Genomic DNA, 23015 nt, shown 5'->3' on the forward strand with positions numbered 1-23015 from the left:
GAGTGCCTGAAGGTGCTCACAGGCGACTAAATTAGCCATTATACTTTATTGCCTGATCCCATGGTATTTCCTGATTCAACCCTGTTTTAGCTGTTCCCAACATAAAGATCCAGTATACCGCCCTGCGTTTACGTATCTCTTCATTAGTTACTCCTGGTTTACTGTGGATTTTGTCTAAGATGTACCATTGTATATCTTCAGGAGTATGGTTATTGTCAATGTAATGTTGAACTATTGGGGCTGCAATCTTATGAGTTCTTATAGCAGATCTACGCTCCGTCAACAGATCACTAATTTGTAGCAAATATGTACATTTATTGAGATATAAAAAAGCATCATGGAAGAATTTTGATATATTTTATAATTTAAAAAAATGGAAAAAAATAAATGAAGTAAACCTATACTGGTTTAAGATTTGTTTTTGATAAATCAATGTTATAATGTTGAATTTCTAGAATTGATGTGCCTACTTTAATTGCAATTCACTGTGCCCAGGTGTGTCGTTACAAATTATTGAATATTCCCTGTCAGGGCTAGTTTATCCTAGATACAGGGGTCCCAGCTCTTTTCAAGATATTATTTTGACTTTTGGACAAGGAGGCCCAAACCCCTTCAGCGCTAACCCGTTGGCAGCCTCCTCACAGTACCACATTATGGACCAGTAAAACAGCGCCTGCAGTTAAGGTACAATTTGTATCAATATGTTTGTACTGTTCGAACCTGGGTTTGTGGGTCATTAGAACATTGTAATGTTGGGAGATCCATTGAAGAGAATGCAGTGCTCCGGGTTTCTAATGGCTGGTAAAAGCGGGAGCTCCAACATTCCAATGTTTGGCCTTCCTAGGTGTTGCTGTGAACAAAGGCTTCATTGAGCCGGAGGAAATCCCCTCGTGCTCACTGAGGGCTTTGCCCTATTTGTTAGAGCATTCTGCCCTCTAGTGGCAGAATTTTCTAATAACCAGTGGTCCTGGCTCCTGCCTCCGTCTGTCAAGAACTGCATATAGTGTGTTGCGTTTTTTTACCCAGTAAAGATTTCTTTTCTTTTTAAAGGTGTTAATTTCCAACCTTACCCAGTTTGGAAAGCGATGGTGAAAACCCTCAAACAGGCACATTTGTAGGTGTGCACAGACTCCAAAGGGTATTTCAACACTGGAACTGACACTTCTCTGTACTTCGAGCTTAAGTATGTATTTTTACAGGAAGGTGGCAAAACCAGGGCATTGCTAGAATCCAACTCCTGCTATAATATGAGCATTTCTTCATTTTTTGATTATGTAATTTTTCACCTGGAAACATTCCTCATTACAATTGCCTGCACCTGCAGTAATTAATGGTCTATTTATTTGTGAACAGGTCTAAATTTGAGACTGAAGACTTGCTAAACAGTGAATTAGCAAGAAGGCTTTTATAGTAGGTCGTAGTGATGTTGGACATAACAAAAATAGTTTATAGTGTTTCGATGTGTCCCAGGTAACTTTCAGCTTCAAGAATCTCCCAAATCTGTCTAGAGTCTATAAGAAACTGTCCACTGTTGATGGAGCCCTTACACATACAAGAACATTGTCTGCATGCTGGAAGATCTTGTGTTCCGTGGAGCCTATTCCAGACCCTCACCCGACAAGTAAATAAGTAATGTACATGCTAGTGGTTGAATGATTTATTTTGCAGAATGCATTTCATAATCATTCATTCTGGTCATCTGGTATGAGCCATAATATGGCAGTGAGCTGCAAATAGCATATGAAACTTCACTTTAAAAACGTGATAGTTCTGGCAGTTTGGTGACAGAAGTAACTCCAGTTATCACTACTTTTTCTATCACCTGCTGCATAAATCCCTATTTGATAAATGCAGATACAGCACAAAATATATGCTAGAAAGTTTCTTTTCTAGCCCCCCCACCCCCCTCCCCCATGAAGCCTGTTGCAGCATTGCTAGCTGCAAGTTCTGTTTTAAACTATACACCGTTACCAGTTTTGAAGAAAAGTGGATTAAAAGCCCTTCCTAGGTTTCTTCCTTAATTTCATTCCAGATTTCAGTGTGAATAAAGTATTTATTTGCCATCATTCTTCACAAATTATTCGAGATGACCAAAGAAAGCTTTTCACATCCTCAGTTTAGAACCCCCGCCCCCTGCTAATGTATGGATACATTAAGCGAGATTGGGAAGTGTAAATGACTGTTTCTCATCTGTGAGCGCATCCGCATTAGAATGGTAGCATCTAAAGGAGCCATGGTTTGCTGGATGGGATCTTGAACTTTAACATGATACGAGAATGCAAACCATTCTTCTGCCAGAAACAAAAAAAGTACCCACCAACAATGGTCAAAGAACGTCTGAAACGTCTCTTGCTGAAATGTGCAGGGCAGCTGCTTAGAGGTCAAAACACCTTTACCGAGATTTAAATTTAACAACGGATACAGTGCTGGGCCAGGCACCTTTGTGAAAAGGGTTGAGTAAAGAGCATTTCTGTCCTTTGTTTCCATGTGTGTTTTCTTTTTACGTTGCTTTACTGTAGGGTGGGAAGCTACGTTTGCTATGGTACTCGAGCTAACAGAGAATCAAATGGACACCCTTTTAATAACAAGCAAAGTCAACTGCCAATCAGCTGCCAGAGCGGTGTGCTTTGGGGTTACCAGAATCCGTTTGGGGGGGATAGATGCTCAGTATAGCTATGTCCACCACACCTCTGTCCATTCAGCGATTTAAAAATAAAGAGAAGATGTGTTTGGAAAGGTAATTTAAAGTCCTCTGCGTTTTGAGTTATTAATCTTGGGGTCTAATGAGCTAGCGTTTAAAAAAAATGTGCCCATAGATGGAATGATCTATCAAAATAAGAGATAGTCTTAGAACCTTTCTGGGACTCCGCACATGAGTTGAGATATTCATTGAAATCGGTGAAAAATCCCCATTATTAGTATCATGTCCTCTAATTGTTGGTTGGTTCTGGTATTTCACATGCTTAAGGGTCCTCTTGTCCAGTGATTCACAAGTATTTCCATATAAAGAATGGTCACGGGGGTTAACAAATATTAGCACTTGTTTCTCCTCATAATACTTTACAACTTACACACACAATGCACACCAGATCTTCTTCCTTTCAACAGGAACAACTGAAAACTACAGGCACAGCTGGAGTGGGTCTGAAAAGCAGGCCGATGTCATTCGGTATCGTAGTGACGAGCGAAGCTTGGCGCTTCAGCTCTGCGGCTGGATAAAGAAGGGGACCGAGGTTGACGTGGGACCATTCCTGAACTCTTTGGAGCTGGACGGTGAATGGGAGCGAGCAGCTGCAGTGGCACTTTTCAATTTGGACATCAGGCGAGCTATCCAGATCCTAAATAAAGGTGCTTCGTCAGGGAAAGGTATGTGCCGGCTCACAGCTTTACTGATGATATGGAGTTCTCCTGTAGTGTACTATGATGGAAAAAATGCACTAACGTTTTGTTTTTCTTTTTGCAATTGTGCTCCCATTCCATTGCAGCGTGGCATCATTGCCATATTTGCTGTCAATGAGTGTTGAGAGAGTTATCTTACCATTATAGTCTTACATTAATGTATTTATTACATGTTCACCAAAACGAAGTCCTCTCGGGTTGACATTGGATTGGAAACCTTAGTACTTTTTAAAACTCTTCCAGCACCTCGTTCTATTAAGTGCTCAATTTTTATTTTAGAGTTTTCTATAGCACGGACCAGACCCAGGGAAGGGTATCGGAGCGCTTTACACTGTAAACACCATACGAATAAAAACAATTTGCAAAGAAGAATAGCATAACATAAAATCAACTTTAAGCAAAAGGGTCGGGAGCAGCGAAGGTGTCTGTCGGAGGACAACAGGAGCAAGTTTTTAGGGTGTATATCTGGAAAGGTCCGAGAGATCCTTTACAGGAGGAATTTACACATAAGGAAAGATTTTGCTTCTTTTTTGAATAGAAGAGTAGAGGGGATTTTTCTGATGTAGGGAGGAAGCGAGTTCCATATTCTTGGTGCTGCTCCAGAGAATGCTCTGTCCGAGGTTTTTTTCTTTCTAAAGCATGAGGGTAAATTATCAGCACTCCTTGAATGTCTGATTCCTCCGGATAAGGTCAGTTTTTGGGATAGGTCCTGGGGAGTATTGTGGTGAAGCGCTTTGTGAGTGATGCATGCCATTTTTAGGTGGATTGAATTGAATTGAATTGAAGACATTCCCACCAAAAAAGAAATATAGACTCCCTCTGTGCTCCACATCCCCTCCAACAGGTATCAGTGGTTTCTGTGAACATGTTGCCTAGTTTTCTTGACTCTGATGTTGATTACATGTGATTGTAGCGTCATCTGATGCAGTATACCATGTGGGCTTTTGTCAAAGCCTCTGCCATGCCTTCTTTTTCAAGAACCGTTACCCAGAGTTGTCTCTCCATTTTTGATGGACTCTGCAATTTATACATGATTAGATTAACCCTATCATGGTCTGATGAATCGCTGAGTCAGACCGATCCCTAGTAGCAACCTTACTGTTTAATGTTTACAGCATCCACAGCCTAATTTGTAAGCATTTCAGCTTCGCAAATTCTTCCAACTTTAATATTTTTGCACTTCTCAAACAACTTGACCAACACATTTTCAAATCTTTACATTATCTGTCGTTCTCATAATTACGTTTTCTCCTTTAAGACCAGAAAACCTACTTTTTATGCACACCAAGCATATTTGCTGTGCTTTTCCTCCATATCGGTATCCTGTAATGTCCTGAGACTAATAATGTGCCCTAATTTGGACCAGTGTTTCAATTGTTGAAAATGATCAACCTTTTTCTATGTTGGTCTTCTGCCTCGGACTGGATGTCATTCAGAATTTATTCAGTCATTATTCGTTATTCTGATTCCTCAAGGAAAACCATACAAGTACACAGTAAAAAAAAGCATAGTTAATATATTAACAATTAATTTAAAACTGGGCGTGGCTTGAGAGGCCTGCATGGCTGATGCTCTGTAACAGAGATTCACATTGAAACCCCGTTTATCCTGCATTTACCCTCTATACCACTGGCCGCCAATTCCAGATCCCTGAACCTGCGCAATAGGGAAGGGGGAGTCGCCTCGGAGCTGAAGTCCCCCGACTATCATGGTGCCCCATAGACTGGTGCAAGGCTGGACGGGCCGCGCGGACTGGAAGAGAGACAACGTTCAGCGGTTGCTGCCTCTGCTGCGGAGCACTGGAGGAGCCCAGGGTGGCTGTTGTGCAAGGCAGACCACCTCTACGATCCCCACCGCCTGCTGTCACACATCCTGACCCCTGCTGGGGTAGGGGTTGGGTTGCCCTCACTGCTGCAGACTGTGTGGGTCTCCAAACGTGGTCCTTGTGCCTGGCACAGCACAGACTGGTCGTTGCTGGCCTTCCGTTCGGCTGTGGCTCTGCCGCAGCTTCTGCCTTGTTGGCAGAGGAGGGGGCCCCCTGGGATTGCGCAGCTGCTGTAGCGCTGCCCCGGAGTGGAGGAGGCACCAGCTCGCCACAACAGGTGCTTGCATCCTGGAGGAGGCGTGACGTCCCAGCTCGTGAGTCTGGGGACACCCCTTGAGTGCAGAGGAAAAGAGCTGGTTGGGTCACCAGCATCAGGGTAGTGCCAGTGGATAGTGGCATATTAGGAGGGGAGGACGGGCCGGCCCCTACCCTTGCCCCTCTGTCACAAATCGGTGTGGGGTGCCCTCCTGCTGCATTGGTGGGGCTGCTGCAGTGGGGAGCTGTGCCTGAGGGGTGGATTGGGCCGTTACCTGTCCCATAGGTCCGGGCTCCCTCTCACCGATGACTCTCCGGCCCGATGGGCCACTCCTCAACCCTGACCAACAGTGGAGCTCCAGAAAGCTAAGAGATGATACTGAGAGCAATTCTGGACAGTACTCCCTGGCTGGCGCTGCAGTGGAGGGGCCATACTTGTCTGGCTTCTCTTTGACTATTTCCATTACATGTAGAAAAGCCACAACCATCGCCCATCATAGATTATAGACCCGAATGCCCAACATCATCTAGACTTCCTACAGGCGCTGCTCGTACTGCCCTACACATTAGGAGTCTTTTGTGAGTGCAAGCGGTCCCTTTTACCCTATGTTCGGAGTGCTGGTGCAGTCCTATAGACCCAAGTTAAGACCGCCTCATCTGAGTCCATGCATTCACCATAATCTGTGACTCCCACATCACCCTTGGCCTTCTGGCAAAATTCTGCTCTCCTTCGACCTCTGACAGATCCTTTCCCTCTAACTGTTACTTGTGGATTCCAGTTAATTGAGATATGCTCTCCTGGCTTAAAAGTGGGGGAAAGCATCTAACTTTGGATCCTCCTGACTCACTGGGGGTTGCTCGTGCTGCGTCACTTAGAGTGCGCAAGCGCACCCTGGAACCTCCCTGGCCTCACTCTGCAGCTGTTGTACTGAACAATTGGGTTGGTGTAGAGGAGGCCTACGACTCCAGGGTGGCGCAAGAGGTCCCTATAATTGCTACTGGACTTGAACGTGCCTCTTGGTTCCCAGCAAGTGGCATCTTCAGCGCAAGCCATCCTGACTAAAGATGAAGATCCTAAGCCTCAAAGACCAGGCAAACTAGGCCGCTATACTAAAGCGGTGACCCCCTTGGTGGAGACGGAATAAAATAACCCAACCATTCCGGACAATGCAGCCCTGCTATTATCTATTCAGTCCTCGCGGGAGGCCATTGAGGGACACATCGGTGAGGTACAGCCTAAGATGTGTCTCTTGCGCTAAAACGTATGAAATCTGTCGTCGAGGGTCACAACGACAGAGACCAGGATCTCAGACTGCAGATGAAAGTCTCGGAACTTGGAGCTGTGGTGAAAACCTCAATTGAAGAGTGGACCACGTGGAAAACCGAGCTAGAAGAAATAACCTGTGCTTTTTGGGCTTTACGGAGGGGGTCGAGGGCTCCAACATTGGGGCTTTTCTGTCTGATTGGCTGCATGCCTTACTCCTGTTAGAACAGTTCTCCTCATGTTTCGTTATTGAATGAGCCCACAGGGCCTTAAATCCCAAGCTGCCCCCAGGGGCTTCTCCCCGCCCAGTGATAGCTCGTTCTTGTAATTTTCTGGATAGATACATGATTCTAAGAGCGGTCCGTCACCTGGGGGAGTTCCGATATGAAAGGTGTAAGACAGTGGCGTACTTTTGACTCTGTTAAGATTAAATTGAGAGCCCTCCACCTGAAATACAAATTGTTGTTTCCCGCAAAGCTTAAGGTTGTATTTGAGGGAAAATCTTTTAACTTTCACTCCCCAGGGGAGGCTTGTACCTGGCTGGAGGAGCGTCCTCCGTGGCTGAACACCGAAAATGGACATAACGGCGGAAGTACTTCATATCCAGAAGGGGCGAGGCCTAAGACCTGTGGATATGGGAGAAGGAGGCGGGGTCGAGCCGATGGGCCTTCTCCAAACTTTTATGTACTGAGAGCTACTTATGTTCAATGAAATGCATTGAGAGTTACTAATATTATTAGTGCTGTATAATTTCAATGTTGTTATATATGTAATAATTCAATCAAGCAAAAACATTTTAATTTAATAAGCTGGGCTGCACACAGGTGAGCTACTCAGAGGTAGCTGGAGAGCCACAGTAGCTCACGACCTACTGGTTGGAGACCCCTAGCTGTAGTGGAACCCCACTGGTGGTTAAATGACAGGAGCAGAGGCCGGGTTTGTCCTCCGACACTGAAGGAGGTACACCTTTGCTATGCAAAAAGTCCAAATCCGCTGGAGGACTCAGCAGTCAGACTATCCGCCCCACTTAGAGCAATCCTCAGACATGGATGACCCACATCCACTAGCCAAAGATGCAGATGATCCCGGCAACTGAAAAGGTGGCATAGACTTAATGTTGTAAATTTAGGTGGTTCCTGAAGCCTTTACCGCATGCCCTCAGACTCACAGCTGTTCCTTCGAGCGGAGGGTGTGTGAATTACTGTGATTTTTTTTTTATAGCGTTACTGGGGACTGAATTGTTGGGTAGGGGAGAGAGGCTACAAACCTCTTAACCTCTTCAATGCCCGTGACGAGCTGGTCTCGTCATGGGCCGCGGTTGCGCTGTGCCCATGACGAGACCAGCTCGTCACAAACCCCGCCCGCTAATGAAACGGCCGGCACAGGGCGGGGAAAGGGGCGGGCACTGAAGGGGTTAAAATCCCTGTTGAGTCAGTTATTGTTATGTTGTGGGTTTCTACACTCACAGGTGGTCTTAGGGGTAGGGGGGAGGTGGGACATGTTCAGGGGGGTTACAAGGTTAAAGTTTGGGGAAAGACCCCACAAATGCATCATCCCGCGCTTGGCCCCAGTACAGGCAACATACACCGTTACGATTGAGAACTAGCAATTGGACAGCAATTCCCTATGTTATTGCAATAAGATCTGATGGGTACAAAACTGTTTGAAACCAGGAATCTGTCAGTCCTTTCTTGGAATGTTAATGGCCTCAGGGACAAAATTAAGATGGACCTAGTGGCCCAGTGTATCAAACCCATACAACCTGGTGTGATCCTCCTACAGGAGACTCCTCTTAAGGGAATTCAATGTAAATTGTTAGGGAGGGGTTCCTACGTTGCACTCGCCCATGCGGGATACACTTCCAGTTCAAGGGGAGTAGCTATCCTGATCAAGAAGGATCCACACTTACAAGTGTCTAAAATATGGACAGACCCACTCAGGAAGTAGGTGGGTGTATGAGGGCTTTGGGACAGAACAAATGTTACGTTAATCAGTGTTTATGTACCTCGCCGTCTACAGCCCCCCCCCCCCCCATTAAAGAAGTTAGTGGATGTATTATTGGAGGCAGATTCTCCGCTCCACATCATGGGAGGGGACTTTAATGATGCTGTAACACCAGAAATGAATAGGATGAGCTCCCGAGGTTTGTCCATCCATCCCACTCCTCTATCGCTCTATGTGGCTTCTTTGAGTCTTTCCGACCTCTGGAAGAGCGCATCCTAATGAGCTGATATATTCCTATTACTTTGGAGCTCATAAGGTGTTCTCCTGCTTGTACTATGTCTTTGCTCCAGCTTGGAAGGTTGGAATTGTAAACCAAGCGGAATATTTGGCTCTGGGTCTTTCTGACCACTCCCCATTGCTCATGAAACTGGGCCGTAAGGGTAGGGAAGGGTCAGGTTGGAAACTAAATGTGTAGGACTTGAAAGATCGGGACGTGGCAATCTGCCTGAAGGTGGACTCTGAATTAATTTTCAGGAAAACGAGTAATCCCTTACATCTAAAATAGTCCTCTGGGAAGCTTATGAAACGTCCTTCTGGGTAGTGCCCAGAACCTGAAAGAAAAGAAACATGATAGGTTCCATGGAGGAGTTCGAGAATAAACTGCTGGGGTTGGAGGAGACCTTGGGCTAAGACCCAGATTCCCCTCACCCTCACATTAAGTCTCCTAAGAGATGAGTATCGAACTTTAGCACAAGGTGAAGCCAAAACGTAAATGGTGGCCTCCTTATGTTGTTTATATGACACCGGGAAAAAGTCTGGAAAACTCCTTGCGTGGCTGGATAGGCGGAAAACAGAAGCTCAGCGGGTACATCGTATAGTGTTCCCTAACGGAGATTGTGTTGTAATGGGCGAGGTTATAGCTGAAGCTTTTGATTGCTACTATGAGGGCTGTTGCAAAGTCCAACCACTACAGATTGCCTCACATTGAACATTATCTGGAGTCTATAAATACCACAGTTTCGGATGATGAGACCAATGAGGCTCTCAATGCTGAACTTACTCTAGCAGAGGTCCAAGCTGCCATAGCTAAACTTAAATCTAATAAAACCCCGGGACCTAATGGGATTCCCACAGAATTCTACAAACGATACTCTGGGTTACCGGGTCCTCATCTATTGAACTTATTTATAGAAAGCGGATAATCGGAGGTATCCTTCCTCCCGACCTTAAACGGACAGAAAATAGTGGTGATTCCCAAAAATGGTAAGCCTTAAGAGCATTGTGACTCATATCGTCCGATATCTTTACTTCATATGGAAGTCCAAATCCTGGCTACTATACTGGCCTCCAGACTCCTACAGATTATTACACATTTGATCCATAGGGACCAATCAGGCTTCATGACTGGGAGATCGACCCAGTATAGTCTTCGTACAACACACAACTGGCCGAAAGAGATAAAGTATCATTCAGATCCACATATCTTGCACTTGGCGTTAAAAAGGCGTTTGATGTGGTGCACTGGCCTTTTCTTGATGGTACCCTTCTTACATTTGGCTTTGGTCCCCGCTACATGAGATGGATCGAATTATTGTATCAAGCCCCAACAGCAATAGTCCGAGTTAACGGGGTGTTGTCAGCACGGTTCCCCATCAGTAGAGGCACCAGGCAGGGATGCCCTCTGTCCCATCTTCTCTACGCTGTCACTACAGAGTCCCTTGCCTGTACTGTGCATATCCACCATTGAACCAGAGGCTTTAAGATTAAGGCAGAACCCGAGATTGGAGAAAAGATCTTGATTTACGTACATGATATCCTGCTTTATCTGACTGACCCTTTATTGTCCCTTCCAACTCTTTGAGGAATATAGGAGCTATTCGGGCTATAGCATCAATTGGGATAAGTCTGTGCTTTTCCTCCCACAGCGCGGGCCGGAGATACATTCACACCTGCGCTGCTTGACTCTCGCTGCCCTCTGGAAAGGAAAACTTGCTACACGCATAGCCTTGGGAGGGTGGTGCAAGCTTGTCAAGAGGACATCGAAAGATGGAGGCGGTTGCCCCTCACACTGATGGGAAGGGCAACCATGTTTTAAAATGATCTCCCTGCCCAAATTACTTTGTCCTGCAGAATATTTAATATAAGATTGAACCCAAGACCTTCCAGCCGATTGTCAGTGATAGCGAACTCTACTGTGGAAAAGTAAGCACCCTAGAATTGCTCTGAAAAACTTAGCACCATAACCAATATAATGGCGGACTTTCGCTGCCAGATATACAGACCTACTACTGGGCCGCACACCTTATCAACATTTATGACTGGCCTTTTACACCCTTGGATCACTTCACTTTTCGGCTTGAACATGCTCGTCAGGGAGACAGATCTTGTATCCTCTATTTATATGGGACGTGGGAGGATTGGATGTCTCCTCCTGGCCACACAGGCTACAGAAACTGCACGGAACAAGGCCAGGAAAACTATTGGGTGGCACAGGAAACTCACTAGAGAAACCCCACAGTGGGTGGGGGAGTGGCTCCCTGAGATACGAACATTACATGGATTTGAGGCATGTGATCTGATTGGAATATCTAAGGTAGGAGATCCCCTTGAGGGGGGGACATCATACCATTCTCTTCACTCCACCGAGATTTTGGGATGAGTTCTAACCAGTTCCTAAAATACACACCAATGCAACACACATGGATGGCTGAGGGGCTTCCTGGAGAGGGTATTCCAGAATAAGCCTCACTTGGAAGGACAGCGCCTGACAAATGAGATAGGAAAGGGATTTCCCTAACATATAAAACTCTCAATAACAACATGCCTGATAACCTGCGTAATCTACGGGGAAAGTGGGAAGAAGACGTGGGAGCGCTTGAAGACATTGATTGGGAGGCAGCCCTGATACACCCACGGGAAGTTGCAATAAAGGCCTAACTCCGATTAGTTAAATTTAAAATATTATGTAGAGTGTACTATGATAGACGCAGCTTGCAAGCAATGGGTAGGGCGCCAACCCTGTATTGTTTCAGACGTAGGAAAGCAGAGGGTAACTTCTTCCATATGATTTGGGGTTGACCCCAAATGTGTCTGGATGAGATGAATCAAATACATCAACTGATGAATTGTGTTGAGAATATGTCTGACTCAAAACCGCAGGAAGTACAGTTTAATTCAAATTCAAGCCTCAGACTGGCTTATATGAGTAGTGTACTTCCAAATATGGAAGAGTAACTAAAAAATCCCCAGAATCAAATTTACCACAACCTGTAATTTATTACCCCCCTCTTTATATTGGCCATGATGATTGTCATCTAAAATGCATTGGCTTCCATGGTGAAACCTTTAGTTAAAAAGCTTACAACCCAGGATGATTCACTTGAAATGCTTACCTCTATTCTCAGAATTCTTACTAGGAAAAGAGACCATTTAAGCCAAATGCATTGATATTTAAACATGTCTCGGTTTGTACAAATTGAGGATAAACTCTTGAATAGTACAAAATGAAATCAAGCCATTTTAGTTTCTCAAGTATGCACTCCATGTTGCAATTGACATACATTATCTAACGACACCGATACTAGTCTAACAAAGGTGTCTTCATTTTTATCCCCAAAAATGTTTAATAACAAAAAAGACAGTATAAATCTTTTGCACCAATTGAGAATAGAAAAATTGATCAAGGGTCCATAAGGTCACTCAAGGATGCAGGGCATACCAATATTTGCCAGGTTCCAAATTTGGCTTACTTATTTCCTGATGAAGACGGCTGCCATCCCATGAATAGAGCATTTGTCTTGGAAGTTTGTCATGCAGTTCCCACTTTAAGAGTAATTCAGCCAGCCCACTTTGTACTTGTAAAAGTGATGAAATATGATCCCCGTAGATTAAATTTAACACAGTGCTCGAGTTACATTTACCCATACAGTGACATGTACTATGATCTGGTCATTTGATTGACTGCACTTGAATAGTTTCAACATTAGATATTCAATTTCTGGTGTACATGGAGGTAACATTGGTTACACTGCACCTTCCCTACTTCTGGAAGCCACTATAGCTGACGCCAGGTCAGCTGGAACTATAAAAGCTATACTTTAGATTTCAAATCTTTGATTGTTTTGAAAATGTATACCTCTATGATTTGTTGGGAATATGAAATCTGGATTATTATTGAATATCATCGACCTCCCTGTAGAAGTTGTAATTTCAACTTGGAGGGGATGATGTTTGCAATTTTTAACATAATATATATCTATCTGGATCTCCCGGTACTTTCAGTGGGTAAATTTAATGCTTGTATAGCATCAACTTTATATGCTGAATCATCTTTAACAAAATTAGGTGACATATGGGGGGCTTGCTCCTCCATCTATATATAACACTATCATGTGAAAAGGGAAGATGTTTTCTAAAATTGGGAATTGAAGTGAAATGATGCAGTCATGAACACTTGTGTGTAGACTGCTATATCTGGGTATTCCTACTTACTGTAGTGGTCTCCTGAGTCTACCATTTCCTGTGTTTTGGTGTCTTATGATAACATCAACAGAGTGACACATTTTCAGTTAATATCTTAGAGCCTCAATGACCACAATCGAATTGATCTAAATATTACCCCAGTCGTTTATGCGGGGCCGTTCACAAAGGTAACTTACACTTGTGAGTAATTTACATGTGTAGTTTACAATTTTGAGTAAATTTATTGCTTTAGGATTTTCCCAATACAGAGTTTAAATTTACTCAAAGGTGTACACTTTCATATGGCCAACCTCTAATACTGCATCACTCTCCCATATAAAAAAAAATGGAGGTAGGGACCTAAAAAAGAACTCCATAGGAAATATTGTTAAATGAAATAATTTAAAATAGTTACAAATATAATGTCATGTTAAAATGCATCTAAAAATAAAACCTTTTATTATTTAATTATAAAACATTTTAACCTTTTTTGAATGTACACATTAATTTAACAGTAATATTTTATAAAATATCATGAAATTACTTTTAATTATATACAGCACTTTTACTCATTAGTGCATAGTAAAATATTTTTAATTTAGGTGGGTATTCATTATTTAATTTCAATTCCGGAAAAATTAATTTTATTTAATTTATTATATTGAAATTAAAGATTTAAAATTAAGTTAATAGTGGTGTAGCATTTTAATATTTAGCTCTACATTTAAAATACATATATAAAAATAATTTACATCATTAATATTTAACATAAACATATATTTACTAATATATTAAGTTTAATCAACTCTGTAAATTTCTCCTATAGCACACCATACTTGAATTTGCCGGCTCTCATGTTTATAGTCTTTCCCTTTCAATTCAATTAATATCTCTCTAGAAAATCTTCTGAATTACTCTTCCCTGTTGTTAAATGTTATGTTATGTTAAACTTTATTTGAAGAGCGCACGTACACCAGGTTGGTTTCTTGGCGCTGCTCTGAAGGTGTTAGACTAAGGTGTTACTAGTATGCCTGTTTAAATACACATGTTTTTTGTAGTTTGCGAAAGCTCATGAGGTCTGTGCAGGATCTAATCTCCAGAGGTCGGGACTTCCAGTATTTGGGGCCTAGGGTGGCGAACCTTGTCCGCCCAGCGCGTTTTAGCCTGAATGAAGGGATGGACAGGAGATGCATATAACCAGATCGCAAATTTGGAGGTGGCTATGTAGCTGTGCCGGATGCTGCATCCAATATCTCGGTGCCTATGACTTTTGTTTTAATTCTCTCATTCTCCCTCTCTCCCTCTCTCCTCTCTTCTCTCTTCTCCTCTCTCCTCCTCTCTCTTTCCTCATTTCTTCTCTCTCTCTCTCTTTCTCTCTTTCTCTCTCTTTCTCTCTCTTTCTCTCTCTCTCTCTTTCTCTCTCTTTCTCTCTCTTTCTCTCTCTTTCTCTCTCTTTCTCTCTCTTTCTCTCTCTTTCTCTCTCTTTCTCTCTCTTTCTCTCTCTTTCTCTCTTTCTCTCTCTCTCTCTCTTTCTTTCTCTCTCTCTTTCTCTCTCTTTCTTTCTTTCTCTCTCTCTTTCTTTCTCTTTCTTTCTTTCTCTCTTTCTCTCTCTTTCTCTTTCTCTCTCTCTCTCTCTCTCTCTCTCTCTCTCTCTTTCCTAATTTCTCCTCTCTCTCGTGTTGGGATGGTGCAGGTCTGAAAGGGGAGGCTTGATGTACCAGTATTAGTTCCTGGGTTATGTGCCCATGCAGGGCCGGACTGGGAACCCAAACCGGCCCTGGAGTAACCACTGTAATTCCAGAGCCGACCAGTTCATGAGTTTCTGGAAGTGAGAGAGTGGATGTAAAGGTGACACTGAAAGCTGCAGGTATGGTCTTTTGCTCTATATTTGTTTATGCATTTGGGGTGATGGAGAATCATCACAACTCTTTTCCTTGTAGTCTGCTACTTTAGTCTTTGTCATTGACACAGAGGCGGCTAAATTTGTGTTTAGATATGCCCTTCCATCAGTGTGTCATGCCTCCAACCAGCAGAAGGATCTCTGCGCTCAATTAGCTTTGCCCCTTCGAGTACCATTTTTTTCCTTGGATTTATTTGGCCCTTTCTGCATGGTTCTAGGCAGTCAAGGCTTGTGCCCGGCGTGTGGGTGATCTCTGCTTTTGCCCCTTTCATTGTTCTACATTGGTCTCTGTTCTGCAGATGAGTGAACATCTCTTTGCAGGTTCCATGGACTCCAATTGATGCCATGCTTTGTGTAGTGTACACTGACTCGTAGCAATCTTGTCATGGCCACACATGGTTTTCTCTTTTTCATCTACTTCATGACTACTTGGGTGGAGTGTTTGTGTCTGGGCAAACTGGTTGGGTGAGGAGTACATGCACTTGAGTCCTGGAGCAGAAATAAGGGCAGCTGATGGCTTATGAGAGGAGAGGTCACTAAACAGTGAAGCGATTGAAGCATACCCTCACTCCTTTCCCACCAGTGGTACATCATCTTCCTGCTCCACCAAGCCAAGCTGACAAAGAGATTAATCTCACTCCAAAAGAAAACAGTTGATGTGCAAAGAAGTGACAGGGTAACCTAGACCTCCTAATCTAACAATATGCTGGTTGATAAAGATATTCTCCATCTAAAGCAAACTCCAGTCTTTGCACGGTAAAGTACAAATAAAAAGATGTACAGATCTTCCCACTGCTAGTAGGAATATATGAACAGAGCTCATGTTTGAAGAAGATCAGAGATTGGAGGTACAGGAGTGATGTTAATTGATTACTCATATAGCCTTACATTTAGAGGATAAAGTAATTATGTAAATCTAAGGTAACTTATGAGCATCATTAATTGTTGATAAAGGGTCAACATTCCACCAAGGTATTTTAGCCTGTTTTACTTAAGTAAGACGTAATTTGGTGTGCTCAGTAATGGTAAAGCCGTCTTAAAATTGAGTATATTATCATTTCTTTTCTGTGTTGAAGGGAATACGTTTGGAAATGGTGGGCAGGGCTTTCCTCTTCTATCTCCTTCGCTTCCTATAGACGTTCGTGCTTATATTTTTATTTGGGGGAATGTTCCTTCTCGGCACTATGCAAGGGACATTATGCATGCTATGTAGATCTGGCTTCACTATTTTAATATGCCTCTGTTCAAGTATGTAAAATCTTGGGTTGCATTACGCACTCTGTGTACATCTATGTTGCCAACTGATACTTTTTCAAAGGGTGCAAGAGTGTTGGTAAAGGTAATAAACAGATTTGAGTAAAAAAGAATTGAGTAATTGTACTAAAGAGTGAGTTACTGGAACTGGATTAAGGTATGTTAATTTTATTATGTGTCTCCGTAACAGAACTGAAAATAAATATTTGCTTTTTGATTGTATTTTGTATTTACATCTAACTGATAAAATGGTATTGACTAATGGTTGACAAAATTACTAGTTTTGTCAACACAGCGCAGCCGCCATGGACCCTTCCACCACTGCATACACTTCGCAATCAACAAACCCAAGGCACCCAAGCCTGCCCCACGCCTACCACAAAGGAACTGGAGCAAGGTTACTGACGAGCAACTTAACTCCACTCTCACCCGAGACAACCACACCTGGGCACTCGATGCAAACCACGCAAATGACACAGCCAGAGAACTCCACATCTGGATCTCCAACTGTGCAGACGAGCTTGCCCCGCTATGCAACCCTGACAGACAATGCCCCAGGAAAGCCGCCTGGTTCACCACCGCTCTCCAAGAAGCCAGATGCACCTGCAGATGCCTGTTCAAGGACTGGAGAAACACCAAGACAACCGAAAACCATCCACCTACAAGGACGCCATTACAAACTACCACAACCAAATCAGAAACACCAAGAGGAACTTCATCCACAACAAAATCCGGGCCAACTCCACAAACTCCAAGGAACTTTTCAGTGTCATTCAAGAAGTCACCAACCCATGCAGCGAAGCCACAGACATCACCCCATCCCAAGACCTCTGCAACAAGCTTGGAACCTATTTCCACCTCAAGATCAAAAACCTCTACGACAACTTCATCGACCATCCACCAGGAGCCACAGATGGCCCCACGCCCCCCAGAAACACCAGCCAGCCTACATTCTCCAACTGGACACCGATCACGGCCGAAGACACCGCCTCGACCAGCATCCACTCACTCGGGGGGGCCCCCACCGACCCCTGCCCCCCTCACATCTACCACAGAGCCGCGGCCGCCATGGCACCCGAACTACACCGCACCATCAACACCACCTTCAAAACAGGCACCTTCCCAAACGACTGGAAGCGCTCAGAAGTCAGACCCCTGCTCAAGAAGCCCACAGCTGACCCCACCAACCTCAAGAACTATAGGCCCTTCTCGCTCCTCCCCTTCGCAGCCAAAGTTGCGGAGAAAACAGTCAACAGGAAACTGACACGATTCATTGAAGAGAACGCCGTCCTCCACCCGTCCCAATCCGGATTCCGAAGCAACCACAGCACAGAGTAGCCTTACTCGCCACCACAGACGACATGTGCACCCTCCTGGACCAAGGCCACTCCTCAGCCCTCTTCCTACTCGACCTATCAGCGGCCTTCGACACAGTCTCCCACCGCACACTAGTCGCAAGACTACACGACGCAAGCATACAAGGAACAGCCCTGGACTGGATCCGATCATTCCTCACCAGAAGAAGCCAAAGGATCAGACTCCCACCCTTCCTCTCCGACCCCACGAAAATCACCTGCGGAGTCCCACAGGGTTCATCACTGAGACCCACCCTCTTCAATATCTACATGGCCCCCCTCGCAGCCATCGTCCGACAACACGGCCTCAACATCGTATCCTACGCCGACGACACCCAGCTCATCCTCTCCCTCACCAAAGTCCCCACCACTGCCAAACTCAACTTCCAGAAAGGAATGCAAGACGTCGCAATCTGGATGACCAACAGCTGCCTGAAGCTCAACGCCGGGAAGACAGAAGTCCTCGTCCTCTGTACCACTCCTTCTGCATGGGACAGCACCTGGTGGCCGACCGCCCTCGGATGCCCAATTACCCCTTCAGACCACACCAAGAACCTCGGCATTGTACTCGACTCATCACTCACCATGAACCGAAAGGTCAACGCCGTCACCTCCAGCTGCTTTAACACCCTCCGCATGACCTTCAAGTAGATCCCCCCCCCCCCCCCCCCCCCCCCCTGAGTCAAGGAAGACAGTCACCCATGCACTCATCACCAGCAGACTGGACTATGGAAACGCATTCTTCACCGGCATCAACAAGTCTCTACTCCGCAAACTCAAGACAATACAGAATACCGCCTCCAGACACGTACTTGGCATCCTCCTACACGAACACATCAGCCAACACCTACGAAGTCTCCACTGGCTCCCCGTGGAGAAAAGAGTCACTTTCAAATTCCTCACTCACGCCTACAAATGCCTACACAACAACGGACCCAAATACCTCAACGACAGAATCAACTTCCACGTACCCAGAAGAAACCTCCGAACTTCCAACCTCACACTGGCCGAAACCCTGTGCATCCACAGAGCCAGAGCAGGTGGAAAATCCTTCTCTCTCATTGCAGCCAAGACCTGGAACGAGCTACCGGCAGACATCAGATGCGCCCCCTCCCTGAACACCTTTCAGGAAGGCCCTCAAGACCTGGCTCTTTGGCTAAACAGTTCTCTCCCCCCCGCCACCCCCCCCCCCCCCTCCCGCCTCAGCGCCTTGAGACCCTCACAGGTGAGTAGCGCGCTTACAATTCACTGATTGATTGATTGATTGATTGATTGATTGATTGAAAGGTTAGTTCGCTTGCAACTTTAACATTGGAGAACATGCCAATTACAGATAAATGTCCGCTAGCCAGTTCTTGGTTCTACGGATGGTCAATAGTTAATGGCTAGTGGTTGACTAAAGTGATAGTTAAGCATTCAGATCAATGGTAAAACAGAATGCATACCGAGAAACAACCCAGTTTAATGGACCATGTATTCCTTCAGGTTTCTAACAAACTGATCCATCAGTGCGGTCTTCTTTCTTAACATAGTCAATTCAAGGGTGCACTCCAAACATAGCATGCCATTGACTCACATCAGTAACTAATTAATATGCACGTTTTTCTATTTTATATACAGGAGATCTGAACCTGAATGTAGTGGCAATGGCGTTATCTGGTTATACAGATGAGAAGAATTCCCTTTGGAGAGAAATGTGCAGCACTCTCAGATTACAGTTGAACAACCCTTATCTGTGCGTAATGTTTGCCTTCCTAACCAGTGAATCTGGTTTGTATGATGGTGTACTGGTAAGACAATTTTAATTAGCATTTTATCAACATTTTTCAGTACCTTGTTTCTTTACGGTTATGTTAGTCTCCCATTTTTATTATTCTACTTCCCCCTTCCCATATTTATTTCTTACTGATGGACATCCATTCTCCTCTCATTTCCACTACTGATGCGTTCAATGGCTCTTTGATATTGGCTGCTTATTTAGAGTATAATGTAATATATTAAATATTATAGTCTCCTGTAATCAGGGGTATAGCTTGGCCAGTTAGACGGGGGGAGCTCTGACTATGCAACAATAACGCTGGCATATCACGCCAATCTTTATATGAGAAGCAGTGCATAAGGGGGGCTTATGGGTCTGTGGAAAGTAAAAGGAGTGCAGATTGTGAGGTGTACTTAAAACACAGTATTTTGTAAAATAACCATGTTTTAAGATCTTCAAAACAAAGACGAGAATGTATGTGTGTATATATTTTTGTCTGAGTGAGTATTTAAAAATTCCAGGTGAAATCCAACAGACACCTTATCATACCATACTGAAAGTGATTAGAGGGGGTGTGACCTCCCCACTCGCCCCCCCCCTCCCCTCCCAAAGCTACGCCCCTGCCTGTACCCCTCTATTCTCTCACTCCTGGAGCTATAGGCTGTGGTTTTTAAACTGCTGCATATGGTCAATGTCAAACTGACACTCTATTAGTTTTCTTAGCCAGTAATCTGCAAGGTAGCCAGCCGTGCAGAGACCTGCACCAAATGTAGTGTTCATGATTCAGTCAACTTTATTTCCTGGAAACAAGAGGGAGCTGGAGAACTGTGAGCCGATAAGCCGAATTGACAACAAAAATGATGTAGACAAAAGCAAGGCACAAAAAAGTCTGTTTAATCAATGTCAAAAATGGAGCAGGAGTGTGAAAGGAATTCAAGGACATCTAACAATTTGTTGATTTCTTTAACTAAATAAATGAGTTGTTTGAAATGACATTTCCTCAAACTAGTGGTAATTTATTTATTTGAAAAGTGTTATAATGTGATATCTTAGCACTCCTCAGTACTCTAAGTGGGCCAAGAGACGTGCCAATGCATAATCTTGGCAAAGAAAACAAATATCCTTTTAATAAATTAGTTGCTTGTAGTGTTGTTCCCTTAATATGGCGGTAATGTGATTTCTTGGCACCCATCAGGGCTCAAAGTGGGCCAAGAGACATGCCAATGCAGGCTCTTGGCAACGGAAAGAAATGTCATTTGCTGGTGGAAAATATGAAAATGCAGTTCCACAGAGAAATATCACTTTTTGGGGTCTTTCCAACTCAATATTTTTCTCACTTTCTTTCCCCATCTGGCCTATTTTTGTAAGGCCAGGATTTGATGTCTAGTGTACTACACTGCATCTGTTGGTGGACTTAAACTGTCCACCTTTTTGGGTTTCCAGTCAAGATTTTTCTTTTTTTTTTACGATTGGCTGCCTGATATTGAGTTTATGTTTAAGTACTCACAATATTTGTAGTTACAGATCCAGATTCAGTCCAGACTGAGACTTTTTTTCTGGATTCCGGGGCAATAGGTCTTACAGGACACAAATCGCAGTGGATTCTGTCATTTACCATTGAATGTTCCAGATCTAAAATGCTATTTCATTCCATTTGAATAATCGCGTTGTCCTATTTGTACACTTGATTTTTTTTAATTAATTGTATGATAGCCAGCAGTCAATTGGCTGCTTACTTTTAAATTGAAGTTTTCATATGTGTTATCGCTTCTGGCCCAGGATAATTGTGCCATATTAAAGATGTTGTTTCCTGTTGATTTTTGGTTAGACTTTGTCTCGAAAGACTATTTTCTATGAATTTGTCAAGTAAAGGAATCTATTTATCATATATTTAGCCACACCCTTGATTACGTACGCCACATCTCTTGTGTAACGTTTACAATTACGATTCTAATGCGACATGTGGCGCTCGCCCTCCACAGAACACAACCACATGTATCATCTCATTTACAACACTGTCAATCATTTGGCTTTCTGCCTGCCCCTTATTTGAAATTGTGGATTTAGGAAGGCCAGAAGGCACTACATTACCTTCATCGAGAAGAGTTGTTGCTAAAGCTTCCACTGTAGCCCTAAAATCGGCTGAAGGGAAGCTGGGTTTATGTTTCCTAAACATGTTTGTGTATAAAGATTGAGCAGGTAGGGCAAGACAATTGAGCCTGGTAGGACAACACTTTCTTCAGTAAAAGTGTAAATGATCGGTCTACTTTAGTCTAGTTAAAAAAAATAAGATCTTGATAGGAGGAAAGCATGCAGTTTAGAATCTTATGTCTAAATCCATTCGAAGAGGAGAGACTATTGCAGAAAGATAAAGGAGCAAAAGTCAGCAAACCCTGCCTTGATCAAGAACTCTTAGTGTGTCGTCTAGAATTTGTAGTCTTTCAGTTTATCTGCTACATTAGGGACATAATCGAATTGATAGTAGTCTAGTACTAGAAGCTGATTTGCAATAATGTTGTCATTATTGTCCCTAAGTAGGGACACTCGAATTCCGATCTAAAGTTCTAGAGGTTTTCAGTATGTATGTATGGATGGGTGTATGCATGTTTGCATGTGTGTGCTATTTATGCAGTGATGACCTACAAAGAATTGGAGTGCTGTACAGTATTGTATGTTATAGCATACAATTAATCAGTGTGGCAGTAAATAGATTAGTCCTGTCCAATGTTAGTTGCTTTCACAAAATATCAAGGTAAACCAACTGTTCAGTCACCATTTCAATTCAGTGTCACCCCAGCCATTACTCATATAATCGTACAAACTTATCCACGCTCCTCAACATCCCCTTGTCTCTTATAAATGCAAAAAGAACAGATGATGGATGGAATACTGAATCAATCGAACATTCACCCCTGTCACAGATCTGGGGTAAATGCACAATTTTTTTGCACGCCACATGATTCCAGTGTAGACCCAGCCATATGCAAATCAGTTTTGACCCTGTTCCCCATGGGAACAGTCCAGCCTGAACTGCCAGGCCAGGTCCTCCCTGGACCATAAACAAGCATCCTAGGACCGGTTTCGCTGGATTTAGGCCCAGATCTCTGTACTGGGGTGAATGTATGACATTGTTCAGCATTCTGTGCATCAAATGTTCTTTTTGCATTTGTCACCCAGATTGTGACGGGTATGCCAAGACGTCGGTCCCCTGCTCTCCATGCCACTGGAGTCAAGCTAGCCTGGCCGATGATGGGTGAAACCCCAAAACCAGCCCTAGGATGCTTGTTTCCAGTCCAGGGAGGACCTGGACTGGCGGTTCGAGCTGGACTGAACAGGGTCAAAACTGATTTGCATATGTCTGGGTCTAAACTGGACTGGCATGGGAAGCTGTAGGCCCAGATCTCTGTGCTGGGGTTAATGTATTACATTGTTCAGCATTCTGTCCATCATTTGTTCTTTTTGCCTCCGTCTCGGATATGCATCATTCCAACCTCCCAGAAGTGACAGTTACCTGTTAGCCTCTTCATTGTGTCGTGAGACTAAAGTTACAACTGTACCAATTAATAGATATATGTATGTATTAAATTCTTATTGAGCGC

General features: G+C 43.8%; 1 protein-coding gene across 3 annotated transcripts in view; it reads left to right on the top strand.

Annotated features, from left to right (window-relative positions):
• MIOS (meiosis regulator for oocyte development) overlaps nucleotides 1-23015 on the top strand; it is a 154496-nt gene that overhangs the window by 58448 nt on the left and 73033 nt on the right. For all 3 annotated transcript variants that reach the window (XM_085630881.1, XM_085630878.1, XM_085630880.1), the window contains exons 4-5: nucleotides 3109-3366; nucleotides 19278-19447. In XM_085630881.1, the coding sequence (XP_085487007.1) occupies nucleotides 3109-3366; nucleotides 19278-19447 (428 nt within the window). The remainder of the gene's footprint in view (nucleotides 1-3108; nucleotides 3367-19277; nucleotides 19448-23015) is intronic.

This window comes from Triturus cristatus, chromosome 10 (genome assembly GCF_964204655.1).
Source record: "Triturus cristatus chromosome 10, aTriCri1.1, whole genome shotgun sequence".
NCBI lineage: Eukaryota > Metazoa > Chordata > Amphibia > Caudata > Salamandridae > Triturus > Triturus cristatus.